We start from the raw sequence: 22,476 nt of genomic DNA, 5'->3' as shown, positions 1-22,476 counted from the left end.
ACTCCCAAGAAGCCCCAGCTCGGGGATGAGGTTTCTGCCGCCGCGGCTCCGTCCCTGGGGACAGCTGGGACAGGAACACGGCCCCATCCCGCAGCAGGGACAGGCAGGGTCACCGAGGGAAGGGCAGCAGGGACAGGGCTGAGCTCGGGGAGGGTCAGGAGAGGGGACAGCAGGGAGGAGGAGGAGGAGGAGGTGGGCAGGTTTGGCTGTGCCAGGCAGCAGGGAAAGGCTCTGGGTATTTGATTTATTTCCTTTTGTGCCCCCCCTCCTAGAGAGACAAAGGGAGACGTGGGTAAGGGGAGCATGGAATGGGAAATGGGAAATGCAATGGTTCAGTTCCCCCTGTCCCCACGGCTCCCTCAGCACCCCGGGGCATTGCTCAGGAGGAGCAGCCTGGTGGCAGCACCAGGGAGGGGTTGGGATTGGGATTGGGATTGGGATTGGGATTGGGATCCACGGTGTTTGTGGGTGACAGCAGAGAGGGGAGGCTCCTTCCTTGTGCTGAGAGGCCGCGAGGGCTGCAGGGGTGGGCTGGAGGCCGTGGGTTGGCACAGGGAGACCTGGGGCTGGGATTGATTCAGGGCTGGACAGGCTCTGCATGGCCTGCAGCAGCTGCACGCCCACCGAGAGGGTTCCTGTGCAGGGGGAGAGCAGATGGAACGTGCTGGAAGCTCCTAATAAAGTTCTGTCTCATTTACTGCTCCTGTGTCCATCCCTGCGTGTGTGGGGAGCGTTGAGGGAGCGCTGGGTTTGCAGGAGGATAAATCAGTGTCTCTGTGTCTGTGTGTGTGGGGCCAGAGCTGCAGGGGCCGAGGGTTTGGGGCACAGGGCAGGCAGGGCCGTGGGGCAGTGTTTCATGAAAAATCCTTTCCTTAGGCTCCTTAGCTCCTGAGAAGCTGAGAGGCCTCAGGAACAAAATGCAAACAGTGATTATCTGGATTATCTGCTGCTTGGGATGCAGCAGGTGCATCTGTGATTGGTCTCGTGTGGATGTTTCTAATTAATGGCCAGTCACAGCCCAGCAGGTGACTGAAAGGTCCTGCAGGTCCCAGGGGATCCGGGAGCCTCTGCCACAGCAGCGTCAAATTTTCATGCTTGGTTTATTCTCTGACCTTTCCAGCTCACAGCAAGGCCAGGCATGCCTGGGATTTCTATCCAAAACATGGAGATTAAAGCTCACAGATTCAATATAGCCAAGGATTTCTCCCAGACCAAAGCTGCAGGAGGGAGGGAGGGAGGGAGGGAGGGATGGATGGATGGATGGATGGATGGATGGATGGATGGATGGATGGATGGATGGATGGATGGATGGATGGATGGATGGATGGATGGAGGGGGCAGCCAGGAGCCCCCACCTCAGCTGGCACAGCCACAGCGACCTTGGTGCATGCTGCAGCCCCGGTGCCATCCCTGCCTGCACGTAGCCCCTCAGCTGACACCCTGGCAGTGCCAGGCGCGTGAAAAAGTCAGGCAGGTGCTGCCCCGTATTTCATCCACCCCGTATTTCATCCGCCCCGTATTTCATCCACCCCGTATTTCATCCACCCCGTATTTCATCCTGCCCTGGATTTCATCCCCCCGACACCAGGGGTGCCTCTGCCCCTTCTCCTGGGAACGGCCCTGCCTGCAGCACCTCCTTCACTCTGAATTTGCCTTTACTCGGAAATTTCTTCACTCTGATTTTTCCTTCCCTCTGATTTTTCTTTAACTCTGTTTTTCCTTCACTCTGAATCTTCTTTCCCTCAGATTTTTTTCATTCAGATTTTTTTCACTCAGATTTTTTTTTCACTCAGATTTTTTTTCACTCGGATTTTTTTTTTCACTCAGATTTTTTTTATTCAGATTTTTTTTTTCACCCAGATTTCTTTTTACTCGGATTTTTCTTCTCTTGGATTTTTTTTTTCACTCAGATTTTTCCTTCATTCTGACTTTCCTTCACCCTGAATTTTCATTCCCTCGGATTTTTTTCATTCAGATTTTTTCCCCCCTAGATTTTTTTTCACTCGGATTTTTTTCCACTCCGATTTTTCCTTCCCTCTGACTTCCCCTTCACCTCTCGCTGCTGAAACCAGAGCAGAGCTTCCCAATGGGAATTTCTGTGGGATTTTCACTGCCCTCCAGAGGGGTTTTGGGGGTTTGGAGCAGAGGCACAAGGGGCAGAAGCTCCCATTGCTCCAACCCTTGCACATTTTGGTGGATTCTCCCAATTGTCCAGTCTCAGAAATCCACAGGGAACTTTAATATCAGCACGAGGGGATCTCCCCCTTTGATCATTGCAGGTTTTGCTGTTGCAAGTCAGTTAAAATGTGATGGTGACCCTCAAAGTGTTCGCTCCCAGTACATTTGGGATGTCCCCTAGCACATTTTGTTCAGAATAAATGCATATTTTGGGGTTTATCAGATACAAATCCTCCCCAAAACAGAGCAAACAGAGAGAAAACAACAGCTCCAAGAGCTGAACCCACCCACTCCTGAAGGTGTTTCACAGAACTGAGCACCAGCCACAGCTGGAAAATTCAACATCTCTTCAACCACCAACATTTACATTTAAATACAAGAACCCACTCAGCCTTTACATGTAAACTTTGTTGGGAACCTCCTGAAAAACCCCCAAAACAACCTGGCTGTGCCAGGGCATCCCTGGTGTGAGGGAATCCAAATAACCCAGGCACTTTTTGGGTTCTCCCTCTGGAAACCGAGTCCCCTTCACCCGAGGCAGCCTGGCCCTGTTTGCTCTGGGTTTTTCAGGGGGCACAGCTGGTTTGTTTGAGCATCCTCCCGGGCACAGCTGGATTTTTTTTTTTTGAACAGCCTTCTGGGCACAGCTGGATTTTTTGGGCACCCTCCTGGGCACAGCTGGTTTTTCTAAGCATCCTCCTGGGCACAGCTGGTTTTCCTGGGCACAGCTGTTTTTTGTGAGCATCCTCCTGGGCACAGCCGGTTTTCCTGGGCACAGCTGGTTTTTGTGAGCACGCTGCTGGGCACAGCTGGTTTTTGTGAGCACGCTGCTGGGCACAGCTGGTTTTCCTGGGCACAGCTGGTATTTTTGGAGCACCCTCCTGGGCACAGCTGCTTGTGCAGCCCCACAGAGCCCCGTGCTGCTCTGCTGAGCCCCACGCTGGGGTTTGGGGCAGGGATGAGCCCTGCACTGGCAGGAGCGGGGCACAGCTCGGGGCTGTTCCTGCCCCAGGAGCAGCCTCACACCTGGCACACGGTTTGGGGCAGGGATGAGCCCTGCACAGCCAGGGCTGGGCACAGCTCGGGGCTGTTCCTGCCCCAGGAGCAGCCTCACACCTGGCACACGGTTTGGGGCAGGGATGAGCCCTGCACTGCCAGGAGCGGGGCACAGCTCGGGGCTGTTCCTGCCCCAGGAGCAGCCTCACACCTGGCACACGGTTTGGGGCAGGGATGAGTCCTGCACTGCCAGGGCTGGGCACAGCTCGGGGCTCTCCTGCCCCAGGAGCAGCCTCACACCTGGAAGACGTGCGGGCCGCCCGGCTGCGCCTCCTCCGCCTCCCACAGGTTGTCGTAGCTGCGGTCGCTCTGGAAGCTCTGCAGCTCCGCGTAGTCGTGGAAGGACGAGGAGTCCCGGCAGGAACAGGCGGCGTCTGCCAGGTCATAGGGGCCGTCTGCGGGGAGACGGGATTGCGGAGTTACAATTGTGTGTCTATGGATAATATTTCATTTTTATATATATAAAAATAATTATAAATATTGTGGTAGGACGTGGAGTCCCGGCAGGGGCAGCTGCCATCGGCAGGGTCTGCGGGGAGACGGGATTGTGGAGTTACAATTGTGTGTCTATATATAATTATTTGTTGTATCTTACATATAAATATATATATTTATAATAGTAGGAATCATATATTTATTTATATATTTATATATAAATACAATATATATATTTATATATATTATATATTTTTATATATAAATAAATATATATATTTATAATAGTAGGAATCATATATATATTTATATATATAAATATATATTTATATATATAATATATTTTTATATATATAAATAAATATATATATTTATAATAGTAGAAATCATATATTTATATATATATAAAATAAATAAATATATGATTCCTACTATTATAAATATATATATTTATATGTCAGATACAACATATATATATATATATATATATATATATATATATATATATATTCAAAAATATATAATATAATTATAATTATTGCGGTAGGATGTGGAGTCTTGGCAGGGGCAGCTGCCATCTGCCAGGACATAGGTGCCATCTGCAGGGGAACAGGATTCTATATTTATAATTGTGTGTTTATATATAATTATGTATACAATTTTCATATATAAATATAAATATAAATATAAATATAAATATAAATATAAATATAAATATAAATATAAATAAATAATATATAAATATATGACTTCTACTATTATAAATATATATATGCAATATATAACCTATAACATATAATTATATATATATATACAAACAAACATTCAAATAAAAAATATAATTACAGTTATTGTGGTGAGACGCAGAGTCCTGGCAGAGGCAGATGCCATCTGGGAAATGGGGAGGAATATTTATATTTATAATTCTTTTATATATATTAAGATAATATTTCTATCTTTTAGATAGATAATATTTATATATGTCATGTATATAAAGATATAATTATATATAAAGGTATAATATAGAAATGATATAATTTATATATAATAAAATTATATTATTAAATAAATTTATAATAATACTTGATATCTTAGTTTCGTTATTTAATTTAAAATTTTTCTCTCTGGCCTCATGTCAAAGGTGTTGTTCTCTGTTAAAAGTCAGAGTCTGTTAACAGAGACATTCCAAAATCCTCATTAACCAAGGTGCCAGCGTTGGGGGTGCCAGGCGAGGCAGGGCAGGATGGGGAGCTCACCTGGGGGATGCAGCTCAGGGCCCGGCTGTTCCTGTGGCAGGGAGCACATCTGGGGACAGAGGGACAGCCTGGTGAGGGTGGCTGTGCCAGTCTGGTGAGGGTGGCACGGCTGTGCCAGCCTGGGACCCTGCCCGGCGGGACATCGGCCTCATCCCTGCTGAGCAGAGGGCCCAGCGCCCTGCAGGGACCCCCCCAGGCAAGATGGGACCCCGGCTTTGTCCCCTGCACCCCCCAAGTGTCCCCGTCACCCCCAGGGCAGTTCCCTGCTCACCTCCCCCAGGTGGGAGCCCTGGGCAGGTGCCCGCAGCTGCAGCCGCCGTGAGGTGCCCGGGGTGCTGTAGGCGGGCACCGTGCAGGGCCCTGGCAGGGGCTGGCAGTGCCACTGCTCCAGGGACAGCTGCTGGGCACCGGGCACTGCCCCCTGGGCTGCTCCTGGCTGCCCCTGGCACTGCAGGAGCTGCAACAGAACCAGAAACAGGGGTTGGATCCTGGCTGTGCAGAGCTGGGAAATGCCCACCTGGGGCTGCCTCCAATGCCCACCTGGTGCTGCCCAGCCCAGATCCAGCCCCAGATTGGATCCTGGCTGTGGAGAAGTGGGAATTGCCCACCTGGTGCTGCCCACCTGGTGGTGCCCAGCCCAGACGCAGCCCTGCTGGCAGCACGCTCAGGCCAAGCAAGGCTTGCTGGTGCTGCCCAGGTGGGACACAGGGGCTCATGCCACTCCATCCCCATCCCACCCCCATGGCCGGGGGGCAGGCAGGAGGGTGGAAGCAGCTCAGGGGTGCAGGAGGGCAGGGGGAGCCAGGAAGGACCTGCAGGGAAGGGAAGGGAAGGGGGTGCCCCCAGGGTGGGGTGACTCAGGAAGCCTTTCCCCATCAGATGCTCAGGAACAGCAACGTGGCCTTTGCAGGCACTCCCTTATCTCACTGGGGTTTCTGGGGTGGCCACAGAGCTCTGGCTCTGACTCATCCCCAGTTTCGGGAGCCTGGCTCGCATTCCTGTCCCTGCCTCTGTCTGGTGTCTGCTCAGCCCCAAGGCAGGATGGAAACGGGACAGGGCACCCACAGCTCATCCCCAAGGGGCTGGAGTGGGGAATGACCCTGCAAATAAAGTCCCAAGTGCTGCTCATCCTCACAGCTCATCCCCAGAGGGGCTGGAGTGGGGAATGACCCTGCAAATAAAGTCCCAAGTGCTGCTCATCCTCACAGCTCATCCCCAAGGGGCTGGAGTGGGGAATGACCCTGCAAATAAAGTCCCAAGTGCTGCTCATCCCTGTGGGAGGACAGGGCTGGCTCCTGGCTGGGCCAGGGAGGGGAATTCCTACAGGAACAGTCACCCAGGGGTTGGGAAAGTGGCAGCACACTGAAAACTGATGGAGACATGCTGGGAAACCCTGGGAAGAGGAGGCTGTGTCCCATGAGGCAATCCCCTCCCACTCATGGGCTGCCTCAGGAGCGGGTGCCCACACGCCAGGGCTCAGGGAGGCATTGCTCCATCTGCATTGCAACCTCCCTCCCACGGCCCCTTTTCCCTTTTCCCACGGCAGGGATTGCACACCTGCTCTGCAGCACCTGCCAGGCCCCGTCCCTGCCAGCAGCACCAGCAGGGACAGGTGAACCTTGCTCTTCCCAGGCAGGAGGATCCATGCCAATCCCACACCCAGCCCCATCCCACACCCAGTCCCATCCTACACCCATCCTGATCCTGCATCCATCTCCATCCCACACCCAGCCCCATCCCACACCCATCCTGATCCTGCATCCATCTCCATCCCACACCCAGCCCCATCCCACGCCCAGTCCCATCCTACATCCATCCCGATCCTGCATCCATCTCCATCCCACACCCAGCCCCATCCCACACCCAGTCCCATCCTACATCCATCCCGATCCTGCATCCATCTCCATCCCACACCCAGCCCCATCCCACACCCAGTCCCAGCTCCATCTTACAGTCATCCTGATCCTACATCCTCCTGATCCCACCTCCATCCCCACCCAGCCCCATTCTCATCCCCATCCTGCATCCAGCCCCCATCCCACATCCATCCCGATCCCACATCGAGCCCCTTCCCACCTCCATTTCCACCCCACATCCATCCCGATCCATCCCCACACTCATCCATCCCATCCCATCTGGTCCGTCCCTCACCGTGCCCGTGCCCAGCGGTGCCAGGGGGTGCTGCTGGGTGCCCTGTGCGCAGTAGGGCTCCTGGTACACGGGGGACAGCAGCTCTGCCCTGGGCTGTTTGGGGATGAGGCGGCAGAGGCTCCTCTCGTGCTCCTGCTCCTGGCTGGGCACCCCGTGCCCGCTGCCCTGGCCCCGGCGGCTCCTGGCGCTGCTCCCCCTGCGCAGCCCCTGCCTGGGCAGCGCTGGGCTGGGCCAGCTGGGCACGGCCAGGCTCTGCAAGGACAGCACGGGGCTGCAGCTGCCTCTGCTCGGCTGGGACACCAGCACCAGGCTGCCTTTGGGGCTCAGGGGATGCCAGGGGCACCCTGGGCTGGGTCTGGGGCTCAGGGGATCCCCACAGGCACCCCACACTGGGTCTGGGGCTCAGGGGATCCCAGGGGCACCCCACACTGGGTCTGGGGCTCAGGGGCACCCCGGGCTGGGTCTGGGGCTCAGGGGCACCCCGGGCTGGGTTTGGGGCTCAGGGGATCCCCAGGGACACTCCGGGCTGGGTCTGGGGCTCAGGGGCACCCCGGGCTGGGTCTGGGGCTCAGGGGCACCCCGGGCTGGGTCTGGGGCTCAGGGACACCCCAGGCTGGGTCTGGGGCTCAGGGGATCCCAGGGGCACCCCACACTGGGTCTGGGGCTCAGGGGCACCCCGGGCTGGGTCTGGGGCTCAGGGGCACCCCGGGCTGGGTTTGGGGCTCAGGGGATCCCCAGGGACACTCCGGGCTGGGTCTGGGGCTCAGGGACACCCCAGGCTGGGTCTGGGGCTCAGGGGATCCCAGGGGCACCCCACACTGGGTCTGGGGCTCAGGGGCACCCCGGGCCGGGTCTGGGGCTCAGGGGCACCCCGGGCCGGGTCTGGGGCTCACTCACATGCAGAGGCTGGGCGTAGCCAGGGGACAGCGGCTCCTGGAGCAGCCCCATCCCAGGGGATCCCCACAGGCACCCCACACTGGGTCTGGGGCTCAGGGGCACCCCGGGCTGGGTCTGGGGCTCAGGGACACCCCGGGCTGGGTCTGGGGCTCAGGGGATCCCAGGGGCACCCCGGGCTGGGTCTGGGGCTCAGGGGATCCCAGGGACACCCCAGGCTGGGTCTGGGGCTCAGGGGATCCCCACAGGCACCCCGGGCTGGGTCTGGGGCTCAGGGGCACCCCGGGCTGGGTCTGGGGCTCAGGGGATCCCCACAGGCACCCCGGGCCGGGTCCGGGGCCCACTCACGTGCAGAGGCTGGGCGTAGCCGGGGGACAGCGGCTCCTGGAATAGCCCCATCCCAGGGGATCCCCACAGGCACCCCACACTGGGTCTGGGGCTCAGGCACACCCTGGGCTGGCTTTGGGGCTCAGGGGATCCCAGGGGCACCCCACACTGGGTCTGGGGCTCAGGCACACCCCGGGCTGGGTCTGGGGCTCAGGGACACCCCGGGCTGGGTCTGGGGCTCAGGGACACCCCGGGCCGGGTCCGGGGCTCACTCACGTGCAGAGGCTGGGCGTAGCCGGGGGACAGCGGCTCCTGGAGCGGGCGTCCCTCGGGGCTCAGCGGGAAGGAGGGGGCGTCGGGCAGGGAGCCGCTGCTCGCGGTCAGCGCCGTCAGCGCCGTCACTCTGCCCCCGGACGCCCAGGAGCTGCTCTGGCCATCGGAGCTCAGGGACCCCCTCACACTGCTGGGGAACTGCAGGGGACAAGGACAGACCTGGGGACACAGCCCTGGGGACAAGGACAGACCTGGGGACAAGGACAGACCTAGGGACACAGCCCTGGGGGCACAGCCCTGGGGACAAGGACAGACCTGGGGACACAGCCCTTGGGGACACAGACCTGGGGACAAGGACAGACCTGGGGACAAGGACAGACCTGGGGACAAGGACAGACCTGGGGACACAGCCCTGGGGACACAGCCCTGGGGACAAGGACAGACCTAGGGACACAGCCCTGGGGACACAGCCCTTGGGGACACAGCCCTGGGGACACAGCCCTGGGGACAAGGACAGACCTGGGGACACAGCCCTTGGGGACACAGCCCTGGGGACACAGCCCAGGCAGGAGAAACAGAATATCCCAACTTGGAAGGGACCCACAAGGATGAAGAAGTCCAAAACCCATCCCTGTCCTTGTGCCAGTCACAGGCCGTGCCCAGCCTCTGCTTGTGAAGGAAATTCAATGTCATTTTTTTCCCTGTATAATGCCCTGTATTCGTAATTTAAATAATGTAAAATAATATAAAATAAATATTTTATAATAATTTAAAATAAATAATAAAACAATAGAAAAATAGTAAAATTAAAATAATAATAAAATAAATTAAAATAAGAATAAAATAAATTAAAATAATAATAAAATAATTTAAATTAAATAAATGAAAATAATAAAATAAATGAAAATAATAACAAAAATAATTGAAATTAATAAAATGAAAATAATAATAAAATAAATGAAAACAATAATAAAAATAATCATTTCAATGCTCCTCAAGGATCAGCAGCTTGCTGGCAGCTTGGAGCAGAGCCACCAGAGTGTCACACAGGTGGGTTCCCACCCCAAACTGCAGCATCCCGTACCTGGCTGGGCTGTGGCAGCCTTGAGCCCACCGAGAAGCTCTCGGAGCCCGACAGGGAGGAGTCGGCGTTTCGGAACTGGGCGGTGTTGAGGCAGTAGAGCCACTCCTGGTAGTCCTGGTAGCTGGCACAGGTCACCCGGATGGAGTTTATCAGTCGGCCTGGAAAACATCCCCACGCTGCAATTTCCGGGCTGGACCCCGAAAAACATCCCCACGCTGCTGATTCCCCCCTCTAAAATCCCTGGAAAACATCCCCACTGCTGATTCCCCCCTCAAAAACCCCGGAAAACATCCCCACGCTGCTGATTCCCCCCTCTAAAATCCCCGAAAAACATCCCCACGCTGCTGATTCCCCCCTCAAAAACCCCCCTGCTCCATCCTGCCCTGCATTCCGCAGGGTCTGGAGGTGCTGGGAACGCTCTGCCCTGCTGGCAGGACACAGAGCATCCCAAATTTCCCTGGCTGCCCCGCAGGAGGGTGGGCACAGCCCCGAGCCCCCCGTGGCTGTGCCATCCTGCTCATCCCAGTGAGGTTCCTGCATATCCCAGTGGGATTCCTGCTCATCCCAGTGAGGTTCCCTCGCCTCCTGCACTTCCCAGTGAGGTTCCTGCCCCGTGCCAGACACCCACCTTCAATGAGGAAGGAGCTTTTGTCGTTCTCCTCAAACAGCACCTGGATGGCGTTGAGGGGCAGCTCTCCCTGCGGAGACAGAGACAGGGGCACGGTTGGGACCAGGGCTGGGATCAGGGAGCCAGCAGAGCTCCCGGCCGTGCCACGGGGCACAGCTCTGGGGCACCTGGGCAGCCAAACTCTGCTCCCACAGGGCAAATTCCAGTGAGGTTCCTGCCTCCTGCACATCCCAGTGGGATTTCTGCACATCCCAGTGGGGTTCCTGCTGCCTCCTGCACATCCCAGTGGGATTTCTGCACATCTCAGAAGATTCCTCCCTTCTGCACAACCCAGTGGGATTCCTTCACATCCCAGTGGGATTCCTGCACATCCCAGTGGGATTCCTGCCTCCTCCTGCACATCCCAGTGAGATCCCTGCTGCCTGCCGGTGCTGAGCCACCCTCTGGATAAATTCCCACCTCGGGAATCTCACCAACATCCCACAGATTACCCCAGCATCTCCCCCTCGCTGTTTCCCGTCTCTCCCAGGGCCTTTTCCCCTCGGAGCATTGGGCTGAGCCCCATCTCAGCCCCTTCCCTGCCCTACAGGCAGCTCCTGCGGTGGCTGTGGATTCACAGAGCAGGGCTGCGGGCAGGGGAAGCTCCCGTGCCCCGACACGCCTCTGGAAAAGCAGGTTCCTGTCCCAGGCTGGTGAATCAGCACCGTGGGAAGGCAGCATCCCTGGCAAGGGAACGGGGGCAGGTTTAGGGTTTCAAAAGAGGTGAGCTCATGGGAGAGCCCAGCCCAGGCCCCTTTGCGGGGTGCCCCATTCCCAGGAGACGCAAACAGCACTTTCCCAAAAGCTGGCTGTGCCTGGGGTGTGCCCAGAGCTGCTCTGGGATGGGCAGAGCTCTGCCTGCTCCTGCTCTCCTGAGGGATGCTCTCCCCAGGGGTGACAATAGAAATGTTCTGCAGGACGTGGAAAACGCCATCCGGAGATGCTCTGGGATGGGCAGAGCTCTGCCTGCCCCTGGCCCTTCCCAGGGATGACCATGGGAGCGTTCTGCAGGATGTGGGGCAGGGCCCTGCGGGGTTCACGGTGCATTTCACAGCCCTGCAGCTCTGCAGCCCTGCAGGGCTGTTTGTGCCCGGCTCGGTGACTCAGGGATGCAGCAGAGCAGCAGCTCCAGGGTCACAGACAGGCCCTGCTCCTTCTGGCGCATTTGTTCCAGCACAGGAGGAGCAGAGAGCTCTGGGTGAGCCATCAAACCATGCTGCAGATCACAGGGTCATGGGGAGGGAAGGGCAGGGCAGAGAGGCCCTGCAGCACCAGCCATTAACCAGCACAGCCCTGCTCCCGCTCTGCCGTGTCCCCAGGTGCCACCGGGGATGTCACTGGGTGAGTTCAGGGCCATTCTGCCTGCTCAGAGCCTCTGCCTGCCTGTGCTGAGGCTACAGCACTGCTCCCACAGGCAGGCACAGCACAGAGATGCAGGCACAGCACAGATGCTCTGGCATCCCCTGGGATGTTCCCTGTCCTTGCTGAGGCTGCAGCACTGCTCCCACGGGCAGGCACAGCACTGAGGCTGCTCTGGCATCCCCTGGGATGCTCCCTGTCCTTGCTGAGGCTGCAGCACTGCTCCCACGGGCAGGCACAGCACTGAGGCTGCTCTGGCATCCCTGGGGACGCTCCCTGTCCTTGCTGAGGATTCAGCACTGCTCCCACGGGCAGGCACAGCACTGAGGCTGCTCTGGCATCCCCGGGGACGCTCCCTGTCCCTGCTGTCCCTTCTGCTCCTGCAGAGGGAGAACGGTGCCAGCACTGCACCAGCAGCAGCCAACCCTTCCCTCCCCTCCCCTCCTGTGCCCTTCCTGCCCTTCTGTGCCCTTCCCCACAGCCCCGGCTCTGCTGCCAGGCTGCTCCCAGCTCCAAAGTGGCACGGAGATGGGGGGAAAAGCCCCCTGTGCCAGCTGCTGTCTGCAGCAGCTCCCTGCCAGCCCAGCCTCCCTCCTCCTCCTCCTCCTCCCTGGGCAGGCAGCTCTTCCCCCGGGCTGCTGGAGCGGAGCAGGGTGTTTCCCATGGGAAGGGATCCTGCCCCATGCCAGCTGGCTCGGGAGGGTGCCAGGAGCTCGGGAGGGCAGCGGGGAGCAGCAGGGGGCTCCGAGGGGAGCTCACCTTGAAGCACAGGCCGCCGGGCTCCTCGGACACGATCACCAGCGTGGAGGGGTACAGCACCAGCAGCCGCTCGTGCTGCTCCTGGGGAGGCACAAGGGGACAGGGCTGGAGCTCTGGAACAGCCAGGGCTCAGAGCTGAGAGCCCTGGGCTCTGTTACCCTGACTGCAGCCTGGGCAAGGCTCTGGGAACAGCTGAGCTGAGCTGAGCTGGGAAATGGATTTGGGAAGGGCCAGGCTGCTTCCCTGTGTGGGAGATGGAGTCTGCACCAGTGACTCCATCCATGGATCCCCCATCCATCCATCCATGGATCCATCCACAGATCCATCCATCCATGGATCCATCCATCATCCCTCCATCCATCCATCCATCCATCCATCCATCCATCCATCCATCCATCCATCCATCCATCCATCCATCCATCATCCATCCATCCATGGATCCATCCCCCATCCATCCATCCCCCATCCATCATCCATCCATCCATGGATCCCTCCACCCCCGGAGCCGTGTCCTACCTGGAAGGGCAGGTGCTGCAGCTTCACCTTGGACAGGCAGAGGATTTCTCCCAGGGATTCCCGCTGGGTTCCCCTCCAGTCCTGCACGGGCAGGTTCTGCACGGACCAGCGCAGCTCCTCCTTGTCCCCGGGGCCCTGGGGACAGCCACACGGAGCACCCCTGCCCTCAGCCAGCCCTGCCCCACCCGGGGGCCCCTTTTTGGGGTGGCAGGAGCAGGAGAGGGCAGGTAAATCTGGGCAGGAGGCAGTTTGCCAGCTGGGAGCGGATTGGCACCCTCCACAGCCAGCATCCCTGGGAATGCCTTTCCAAGGGGACATTTGTGTTTGACACGGGGAGGGCATTAAAGCACCCTCAGAGATGGGAGAGACAATTCCTCTCTAAGCTTCAGCCTCCTCCTGCTGCTGTTTTGCAAGCTCTGGGTGGTTGCACAGGCACCAAAAGCACGAGAGCCTCTCTGAGGCTGACCCAAGCTGTGACCCCACAGAGGTTGTGCTGCTGGTGGCACCCGTGGGTGGCAGCTCTTCCCCCCAGCACAGTGCCTCTCAGACCCCTCCTGCAAGCTCCTTTTGTAGCCTGTTTTCCCCAGGAAAGCCCCCAGAGGGAATCCCCCCCAGTGCCCCAGCTGGAGCCAGCAGTGGGACATGGGACACCCACCTGGGACAGCAGGGGCAGGGCCAGGCTCCCTCCACAGAGCTGGATCTGCTTCTCCAGGTGGTACAGCCACTGCTTCAGCTCAGCCTTGGACTGGCAGAACACCACCAGCGGGTTCAGCAGGGGCCCTGGGGGCGGGAGAGCCGCGCTGAGCAGAGGGCAGGGATGGCAGCCATCGGGAGCAGCTGGCACAGTGCCCAGCCCTCCTTGGGGGGTGGGGACACCAGGGCTCTGCTGCCACCCCTCCAGCCCCCATGGCACGGCTGGCACACTGGGAGATGGAGCCTGCACCAGTCACTCCATCCATCCATCCATAGATTCTATCCATCCATCCATCCATCCATCCATCCATCCATGGATCCCCATCCATCCATCCATCCATAGATTCTATCTATCCATCCATCCATCCATCCATCCATCCATGGATCCCCATCCATCCATCCATCATCCATCCATCCATGGATCCCCATCCATCCATCCATCCATCCATCCATCCATCCATCCATCCATGGATCCCCATCCATCCATCCATCCATCCATCCATCCATCCATCCATCCATCCATCCATAGATTCTATCCATCATCCATCCATAGATTCCATCCATCCATCCATCCATCCATCCATCCATCCATCCATCCATCCATCCATCCATCCATCCATCCATAGATTCTATCCATCATCCATCCATCCATCCATCCATCCATCCATCCATCCATCCGTAGATTCTATCCATCATCCATCCATCCATCCATCCATCCATCCATCCATCCATAGATTCTATCCATCATCCATCCATCCATCCATCCCCCCATCCCTCCATCCCCAGCAGTTTGTGGCACGGCTCTGTGTGGGCAGGGACTGTCCCAGGTGCTGCTCCCCCTGTGTTATCTCCCTGTGTGTCACCCTGGCTCTCCAGATGTGGAACACCAGCACCTTTCTGGCACTGCTGGTTTATTCATTGCCTCCCGAACCCAACCCGTGCCAGCCCAGCTGAGGGTGACTCCAGACATTCCCTTGCGAGGCGGGGACAGCCCTGCAGTCGCTGATTTCAGCTTGCAGCTCCCACTGGTGCCAGGGCACGAGCGCAGCTCCCACACCTGTGCTGCTGCTCGGGGCAATAACCACCCTGGCAGGATGCAGGCTGGATGTTGTGATTAATAATTTACCTCCGAGCCCGTATCCAGCCCTGCCTGCTGCAGGCTCACAAGGACCTGCCTCTGTGGGACCTGGAGGTGCCCAGATAAGCCCGGATAAACGGGGGGGACTTTGCCCTTCTCTGGTATCTTTAGTGCCCCAGTTCCTGCATTATTTACAAACAAGGTTTCGCTGAGCCTTTGAAGTGTGTCTGGCTTGCAGGAAGTGCAGGGTGAGCAGAGCTGAGCTGGGGAATGGGGGCACCGAGTGACTCCAAACCCATGACAGCAATTTGGTGTGGAGCACCAAATCCACGTGGCTCTGGAGCTCTGGGGCTCTCCTGCTTCCTCCTCCCTTGGTTTCCCTGCTGATGCTGCTCTCGGGGCATTCCCTGGGCACCCAGCTCCTCACACCAATTACAAATACAAATTAAACCCACCTGAGATGTGCAGAGCATGGTCCTGCTGCCCTGGGCCCTGCTCAGCCCCCAGCTCCTGCACCTGCAGCTCCTTCAGAGGCAGCAGCTCCTGGGGAAGGAGAGCAGGGGTTACCTGGGGCTCCGTCCTGCAGCACGCTGAGGAACACCCCAATGTCCCACAGGTTTCTTCTCTCTCCATTCCAAACCTCAGCAGAAGAGGTTTGTGTGCCCGGCTCCCCCAGCGTGGCCACAGAGCCCCGCTGGCCCAGGTGAGCCCTACCTGGTAGGTGAGGCCGTTGGGACCCGAGGACTGGAAGTACAGGTGGGACTGGAACAGCTCCAGGAAGCAGCTGTGGACCTCCTGCAGAAGGGACACCTTGGGGTTAGACCAGGAAACCTCTGGAGTTATCTCAGGAAACCTTCAGGGTACCTCAGGACACCTTTGGGCTTATTCAGGACACCTTTGGGGCATCTCAGGACACCTTTGGGATATCTCAGGAAACCTTTGGGGTTATTCAGGACACCTTTGGGGTATCTCAGGACACCTTTGGGGTATCTCAGGACACCTTTGGGATATCTCAGGACACCTTTGGGGTTATTCAGGACACCTTTGGGATATCTCAGGACACCTTTGGGATATCTCAGGACACCTTTGTGGTTATTCAGGACACCTTTGGGGTTATCTCAGGACACCTTTGGGGTTATTCAGGACACCTTTGGGGTATCTCAGGACACCTTTGGGGTTATCTCAGGACACCTTTGGGGTATCTCAGGACACCTTTGGGGTATCTCAGGACATGTTTGGGGTTATTCAGGACACCTTTGGGGTTATTCAGGACAACCTGTGCTGATGGAAGTGCCCCCGGTGCCCACATGGCAGTGCCCAGGGAATTCTCCACGCTCCCATTTCCCACAGTTTCCCCTCCCTTCCCAGTTTCTCCCCCATGCCTGGGCACAGCGAGCCCCACAAAGAGGCGCCTCGGCCTCACCTGGCAGTGCTGGAACTTCAGCTTGGCCTTGGAGTAATAGATCATTTTGCCCAAATCCCTGACAACCATTTTCCTCCGGCCCCTCTTGAACAGGCTGGGCAGCCTCTGGTCCAGGTTCTCCTTCTGGTCCTCCTGCTTCTGGAGGATCTGTGCCGAGGACACGGGGAAGAGCGGGTCAGGGCCGCTGGAAGGGGCATTCCAGAACATCTTCCCAGCAGGATTCCTGGGACAGGGGCCCAGCACGGGCTGTTTGTTGTTGGGTCTCCTTGCCAACGTGCTGGGGGCCCGTGAGGAGATCCTGACCTAAAGCTGGGGCTCCTGGGCGGGAAAAGAGGGGGGCACAGGCACATTTCCCTTCCAGGGCCTGGCTGAATCGGGGTTGCTGTTGTTAGGACATGAATTAACCCTTTCCTGCTGAAATCCTCCCTCCAGCTTCCCAGGTATGGGACAGAATTGAGGGAACAGTAAAAGTCTCACTGGGGCAGCTCAGAGTAGGAAAAATGGTGCGTTTGTGTCACAAGCGCAGGGCAAAGAAAAATGGAATTTGTGTCACAAATGCAGAGCAAAGAGCAGCTGGTCACGGGTGCAGCAATAACAAAACACAGGATAAGGGCACCGGCAGCACCTGGGAGTGGGGAGAGGGTGAAGTGATAAAATCATGGGCACGGAGATAAGGAGCAGCACAAGCCACAGCTGCTGGGGATGGGGCGGCCAAATTTCCCAGGAACGAACAAGGCTGAGAGGAAACAGCAGTGTGGGAGCTGGGAATGCAGCAGCACAGCGGGAAACAGCTCCCAGAGGAGGGAGAGGCAGGGCCTGCACAGCCCCTGGCGTGGCAAGGAGCAAATGGGACATTTCCCTCACCCAAAAAGCCTGGGAGGGGTGGCAGGGAGGGCCTGAGGGGATGGAGGTGATGGCAGAGCACAGGAGCTGTGGAAAACCGGGGTCACAGCCCTGAAATCTGCCCCAAAACCATGGGGATGCCTCAGCCAAGGGGGCCCGGCACCGTCCCTCCCTCTGGGACCCTCCCCAGCCGCCGGTGCCCTGACATGTTCCACCCCATCCTACAGGTAGAACCAGTCACTCATTAACTGCTCCGGCCCCTGAATCAGCAGCAGCAGCAGCAGCGCAGGAAGAGCTCAGCCCGCAGCAGGAGCCCCGGGGCTGCTGTTCCCTGGGAAAAACACCAAACGAGCGGCTCAAAACACCAAACGAGCGGCTCAAAACACCAAAAGGAGCAGCCCCTGGGGCACTGGGAGCTCTGGGATCAGGGCAGGGGCTGCTGGGGGGATCAGGAGGTGCAGGGATGTCACCTGTGCCCGTCCCAGGCGGGCAGCAGTGGCGATGCCATCACCCGTGAGGGTGGCCTGTGCTGGCAGCTCTGCTCCGAGCCGGCCCTGCAGCTGCCAAAAATGCAGCAGGGAGAGGGGCAGAGCCCAGGCACCCTGCAGGGCACACAGGCAGCTCGTGGCTGAGCCCAGGGTTGGCATCCCCTGCGCCCCAGGTGAGGGTAAAGGATGAGCTCCATCCCACACTCCCTGGGCTCCCAGATGGGCATCTCCCAGTGACCTCTGCCAGCATCCCTTCCCCAGCACCCACTGCCTCTGACAGCTCACCCTGCCTCCCCAGGGTGGAATCCAGGGTGGTTTTTGCTGCCTGATCCCTCTGGACCCACCTGATTCCCCGCAATTCCCTCTGCCTGGCACTGCGGCTGTGCCTCAGTTTCCCATTCCCCACATCCCAAAAGCTCCCAAAACTCCTCCCACAGCCCCGGCCCACCCAGCAGGACCCACGGAGCCCTCGGGGGCTGCTGGCTCCCCCTGTGCCCTCCCCAGCAGGGCTGGGAACGGGGCCATGAGGCCACAAGGCTGGGCCGTGCCCGGGGCAGCCCTGCCCTTCCTGATTCCCTTCCCAGGCTCCTGCTAATCCGCTCCTGCTCCGTGGGAATGAATCATCCCACCTGCCAAAGCTCGTTCAGCTTCTCCCCTCCCTCCCAGCCTTCTCCTTCCCTCCCAGCCTTCTCCCTTCCCTCCCAGCCTTCTCCTTCCCTCCCAGCCTTCTCCTTTCCCTCCCAGCCTTCTCCTTCCCTCCCAACCTTCTCCTTCCCTCCCAGCCTTCTCCTTTCCCTCCCAACCTTCTCCTTCCCTCCCAACCTTCTCCCTTCCCTCCCAGCCTTCTCCTTTCCCTCCCAACCTTCTCATTCCCTCCCAACCTTCTCCTTCCCTCCCAGCCTTCTCCTTCCCTCCCAGCCTTCTCCTTCCCTCCCAGCCTTCTCCTTCCCTCCCAACCTTCTCATTCCCTTCCAACCTTCTCCCTTCCCTCCCAACCTTCTCATTCCCTCCCAACCTTCTCCTTCCCTCCCAGCCTTCTCCTTCCCTCCCAGCCTTCTCCTTCCCTCCCAACCTTCTCATTCCCTTCCAGCCTTCTCCCTTCCCTCCCAGCCTTCTCCTTTCCCTCCCTGGCAACCCAGGAACAAAGGATCCCCCAGGAAAGGTGTGGGGGAGATGTCCCCACGTCCCCACGTCCCCACAGCACCCCTGGCTGAGCCAGGTCCCCTCAACACCTGCACAGAGGGCGCATCCCTTCCCAGGGGTCTCAATGGGACCAAGGTGCTGCTGCAGCCCCCAGACCCAAACCCAGCGTCCCCCCCGAATTCTGTGCTTGGGGAGGGTGGGGATGAAGCCCTGGAGCGGCAGGGGGGGGGTTGGAGGTGCTGGACATCCTTGCCTTGGCTGGGATGTACTGCAGGATTTTGTCCGTGCTCGTGTCCCGCTCCTGGCCTCCATCGAGCCCGAAGAAGCCGGGCAGCTTTTTCTTGCCGTTTTGTCTGCAGGGAAAAAGGGGAAAAAAACCTTAAACACACATGGAAACACAGGTCCAGGCTGAGGCACGGTGAATCCTGCCCTGAAATAAGGAAGCCAGGACGACAAGCATGCAATGTGTCACGGGCTTTCGAGTCATCCCAGGGATGACAAAGCCTGGGAGAGCTGAAAAGGGACTTTGCCACACTCGTTGAGCTTTTTCCTTCTCTGCTTTTTCACAGGTCTTTGCTCAGCCAAATCACCGGCTGGGACTTCCTCAGATTGCAGCAGAGACCCAGGATAATCCCCATGGGCGTGGGGAGCTGGGAGTCAGTGGGACAGGAGGGGCTCTGGGGCTTGGCTGCTCCACACAGGGCCCTGGTGTGAGACCCCCAAATACCCCGATGGATCCCCTCTCTTTTACCCCAAATCCCCCAAGAAATCCCCTCTCTTTTACCCCGCAGGAGCTCCTCAGGCCCCTCCAGGATTTTCCCTCATTTCTGGCAGCACAGGGGACAGTTCAGGGTCTCCCTTCCATTAGAAACCCCCCAGCCTGGCAGACTTTGGGTGTTTTCGGCACAGCCTGGCAGAGTTTAGGGGTTTTTGGCACAGCCCTGACCCTGAACCCAACACAGACAGGTTCACGAGGAATCCTCTGGTTCCCTCCAGGGCTCCTCTCCAGCTCTGGCCGTGCTGATGGGAGCAGTGGAAAGCTGGGAAGCTGCAGAGCATTCCCTGCCTGTCCCTATTTTGGGACAGCCACGTACCTGAGTGTGGCCACCCAAATCCCCAGAGGGTTTCACAGACGTTTTCTGCTGCTCCCCCTTTGGGTTCACAAACACAAGTCCTGCAGCGGGTGCTGGGATTTGGGGCTTTCTCCCTAAAGCCCGAGCAGCGGGAATGTTGTTTTCCCACAAGTGTGAATAAGAGCTCTCCCGAGTGAAAACAAGGGAATATCGGGTGTTCCGCAGCCGGTCCCGCGGGGGAAGCTCAATTACCCAAACAGAAACGAACCCAGCGGCGCTTCCCCCGTGGATTCCATCCCGGGCACTCGGGGCGAGCCCATCCCGGCTCTGGCAGTGCCCGGCGCCCCCAAACCCACCGGGAATAGGAAATGCCCGCCGGGGAGATCGCGCAGGAGATCCCACACCCCAGAGCCGGCGGGGTTACTCACTCCTTTTTCAGCGAGGGTTTCCTTCGGAAGGAGCTCCTGAAGCCGCCGGGAGCCTGCGGGACACAGGCGATGTTCCCCATGCCGGGAGCGGTGCGGGGTCGGTGCGGGATCGGTGTGAGATCAGTGCGGGAGCGGTGCGGGATCACTGTGGGATCAGTGTGGGAGCGGTGCGGGATAGGGGAGCGGTGCGGGATCGCTGGGGCGGGATCACTGTGGGATCAGTGCAGGAGCGGTGCAGGATCGCTGGGGCGGGATCGCTGGGGCGGGATCGCTGGGGCGGGATGGCTGGGGCGGGATCGCTGGTGCGGGATCGCTGGTGCGGGATCAGTGCGGGATCGCTGCTCCGCGCCCGCCGCTCCGCGCCCGCCGGTGCCCGAGCGAGTGCGAGCGCACCCGCAGCCGCTCCTGGCCCTCGGTCCTGCCCTCGCTCCCGCCCCGGGGCTGGCAGGGGCGGGCCCGGTACCTGCGCCGCGCCTGGGAATCCACCCCGAGCACCGGCGGAACGGGGCTGGGGCCGCCCGCAAACCCAGCCCGGAGCGCCGGAGGGAATCCGGCACGGAAACCCGGCCCGGAGCCTTCTCCCAAATGGAATTCGGCTGGTAAATCCATCCCGGAGCGTTCTCCCAAATGGAATTCTGCTGGTAAATCCATCCCAGAGCGTTCTCCCAAAGGAATTCTGCCCAGAAATCCATCCCAGAGCGTTCTCCCAAAGGAATTCTGCCCAGAAATCCATCCCGGAGCGTTCTCCCAAAAGGAATCCGGCACAGAAACCCGTCCCGGAACTTTTTCCCAAAAGAAATTCGGCCGATAAACCCATCCTAGAGCGTTCTCCCAAAAGGAATTCTGCCTATAAATCCATCCTGGAGCACCAAAAGGAATTCAGCTCAGAAACCCAGCCCGGAGCGTCTTCCCAAAAGGAATTCAGCCCAGAAACCCCATCCTGGAACTTTTTCCCAAAAGGAATTCGGCTGATTAACCCATCCTGGAGGGTTCTCCCAAATGGAACTCGGCCCAGAAACCCCATCCTAGAGCTTTTTCCCCCAAGGAATCCGGCCGACAATCCCATCCCAGAGCGTTTTCCCAAGTTTTCCCAAATGGAATTTGGCCGCCGCACCGGCGGAGATAAGGATGCAGTGAGATAAAGTTGGTCGTTGCTGTTTAAGCATTAACAAAAATCCCCGGGGTTGAAGGGTTCCAAAGGGTTCCCCCTTCCCAGCTGGGTTAAAGATATAAAAATAAACGGGGAAAAATATCAAACGGGACATGAACCAAAATCTAGGAGTGGTGTGAAATGGATCAAGGGAGCAAAGAGCAAAAGAAGATGTGCATGAGCAGAAAAAAAAAAGAATAAATGCTTTAAAAGGAAGCAAACTGAAGGTTTCTGACTGTGCCGTGAGTGCCTCACTGCATGGAAATATAAACAGTAAAAACAAGAAGTTAATGACAAAAGGTAAATGCAGACTCAATATTTCTGTGCTGGAAAAACCCCCCAGGAGTTACAGCCATAAGAAATGAGAAACCCTTTTTATTTTCAGGTGGCTGCTGAGAAGTGAACACAAAATGAATGCTCTGGATCAAAATAGAGAGAGAATTCACATTAGAAAGTTTGAAAGATCTGAACACAAAGGGCTTGAGTCACTGTTGCAATTCAGTCTTGCAGGACCACGGAATTTGCAAAGAAATTGCATAATTTAGCAGGGATATCAGTGTTTCCATGGGTAAAAAACCACCCCGGTAATTATGGGGTTGCCAGTTGACAGTAATTCCTGGGAAAATGATGTAACAGCTGTGAGGGAGTTGGATTAACTTTGAGAATTACAGGAGGAGAATATAATTAATACAAATCAACACGGGGCTGTGGAAATCACATCTTGTCAAAACAAATTGAACTGATGGCATGTTTGAAAAAAAAAAAAAATCAGATTTAGTGAATACAAATAACAGTGATGTAAGAAACACCATAGAAGATGTGGTGTGACAAATCCACAGGTTACTTTAGGAGGTTTTCCTGGGGAATCTGTTGGGATCAAGCTGGGGTTGGCAGACACACTCCCATTTGTGTTTTACTCCAGCAAAATATTCCCCAAAAGGGATTGCACGGCCAGGCCACGCTCACCAGGAGAGAGCAGCTGAGAACGGATGTGCCACAACATTTCTCCCCATTTCTGACCTTTAAAGCAGCTCCTTTGTGCCCAGAACCCATTAACCCTTCCTGGCCCAGCGCAGCAGCAGGACCCCCCTCGGGAGGGCCCCCACCACAAATTCCCTGATTTTCACACGGGGGCTGCTCTGTGCTCTGTGCACAGCTGGGACACGGCCCAGCAGCAGCCCAGCACCTCCTGCCCATGGGCA

The 22,476-nt window shown here is 57.3% G+C and overlaps 1 protein-coding gene across 1 annotated transcript; it reads right to left on the bottom strand.

The window, feature by feature from the left end:
- Positions 1 to 3,468: 3,468 nt before the first annotated feature.
- Positions 3,469 to 20,204, bottom strand: PLEKHN1 (pleckstrin homology domain containing N1). Its single transcript, XM_058039167.1, has 15 exons — positions 20,125 to 20,204; positions 18,877 to 18,976; positions 16,150 to 16,296; positions 15,441 to 15,521; positions 15,182 to 15,269; positions 13,611 to 13,735; positions 12,956 to 13,090; positions 12,440 to 12,520; positions 10,283 to 10,352; positions 9,655 to 9,812; positions 8,574 to 8,768; positions 7,077 to 7,328; positions 5,197 to 5,382; positions 4,926 to 4,974; positions 3,469 to 3,629 (listed from the first exon to the last, which is right to left on the bottom strand). The coding sequence occupies exons 1-15, from the start codon at positions 20,202 to 20,204 to the stop codon at positions 3,469 to 3,471; spliced, it is 1,908 nt and encodes a 635-aa protein (XP_057895150.1).
- Positions 20,205 to 22,476: the final 2,272 nt, after the last annotated feature.

The sequence above is a fragment of the Melospiza georgiana genome, chromosome 22 (genome assembly GCF_028018845.1).
Source record: "Melospiza georgiana isolate bMelGeo1 chromosome 22, bMelGeo1.pri, whole genome shotgun sequence".
In the NCBI taxonomy this organism is placed as follows: domain Eukaryota; kingdom Metazoa; phylum Chordata; class Aves; order Passeriformes; family Passerellidae; genus Melospiza; species Melospiza georgiana.
The sequence above is the reverse complement of the archived record's forward strand: the minus strand, read 5'-3'. Positions and strand labels throughout refer to the sequence as shown.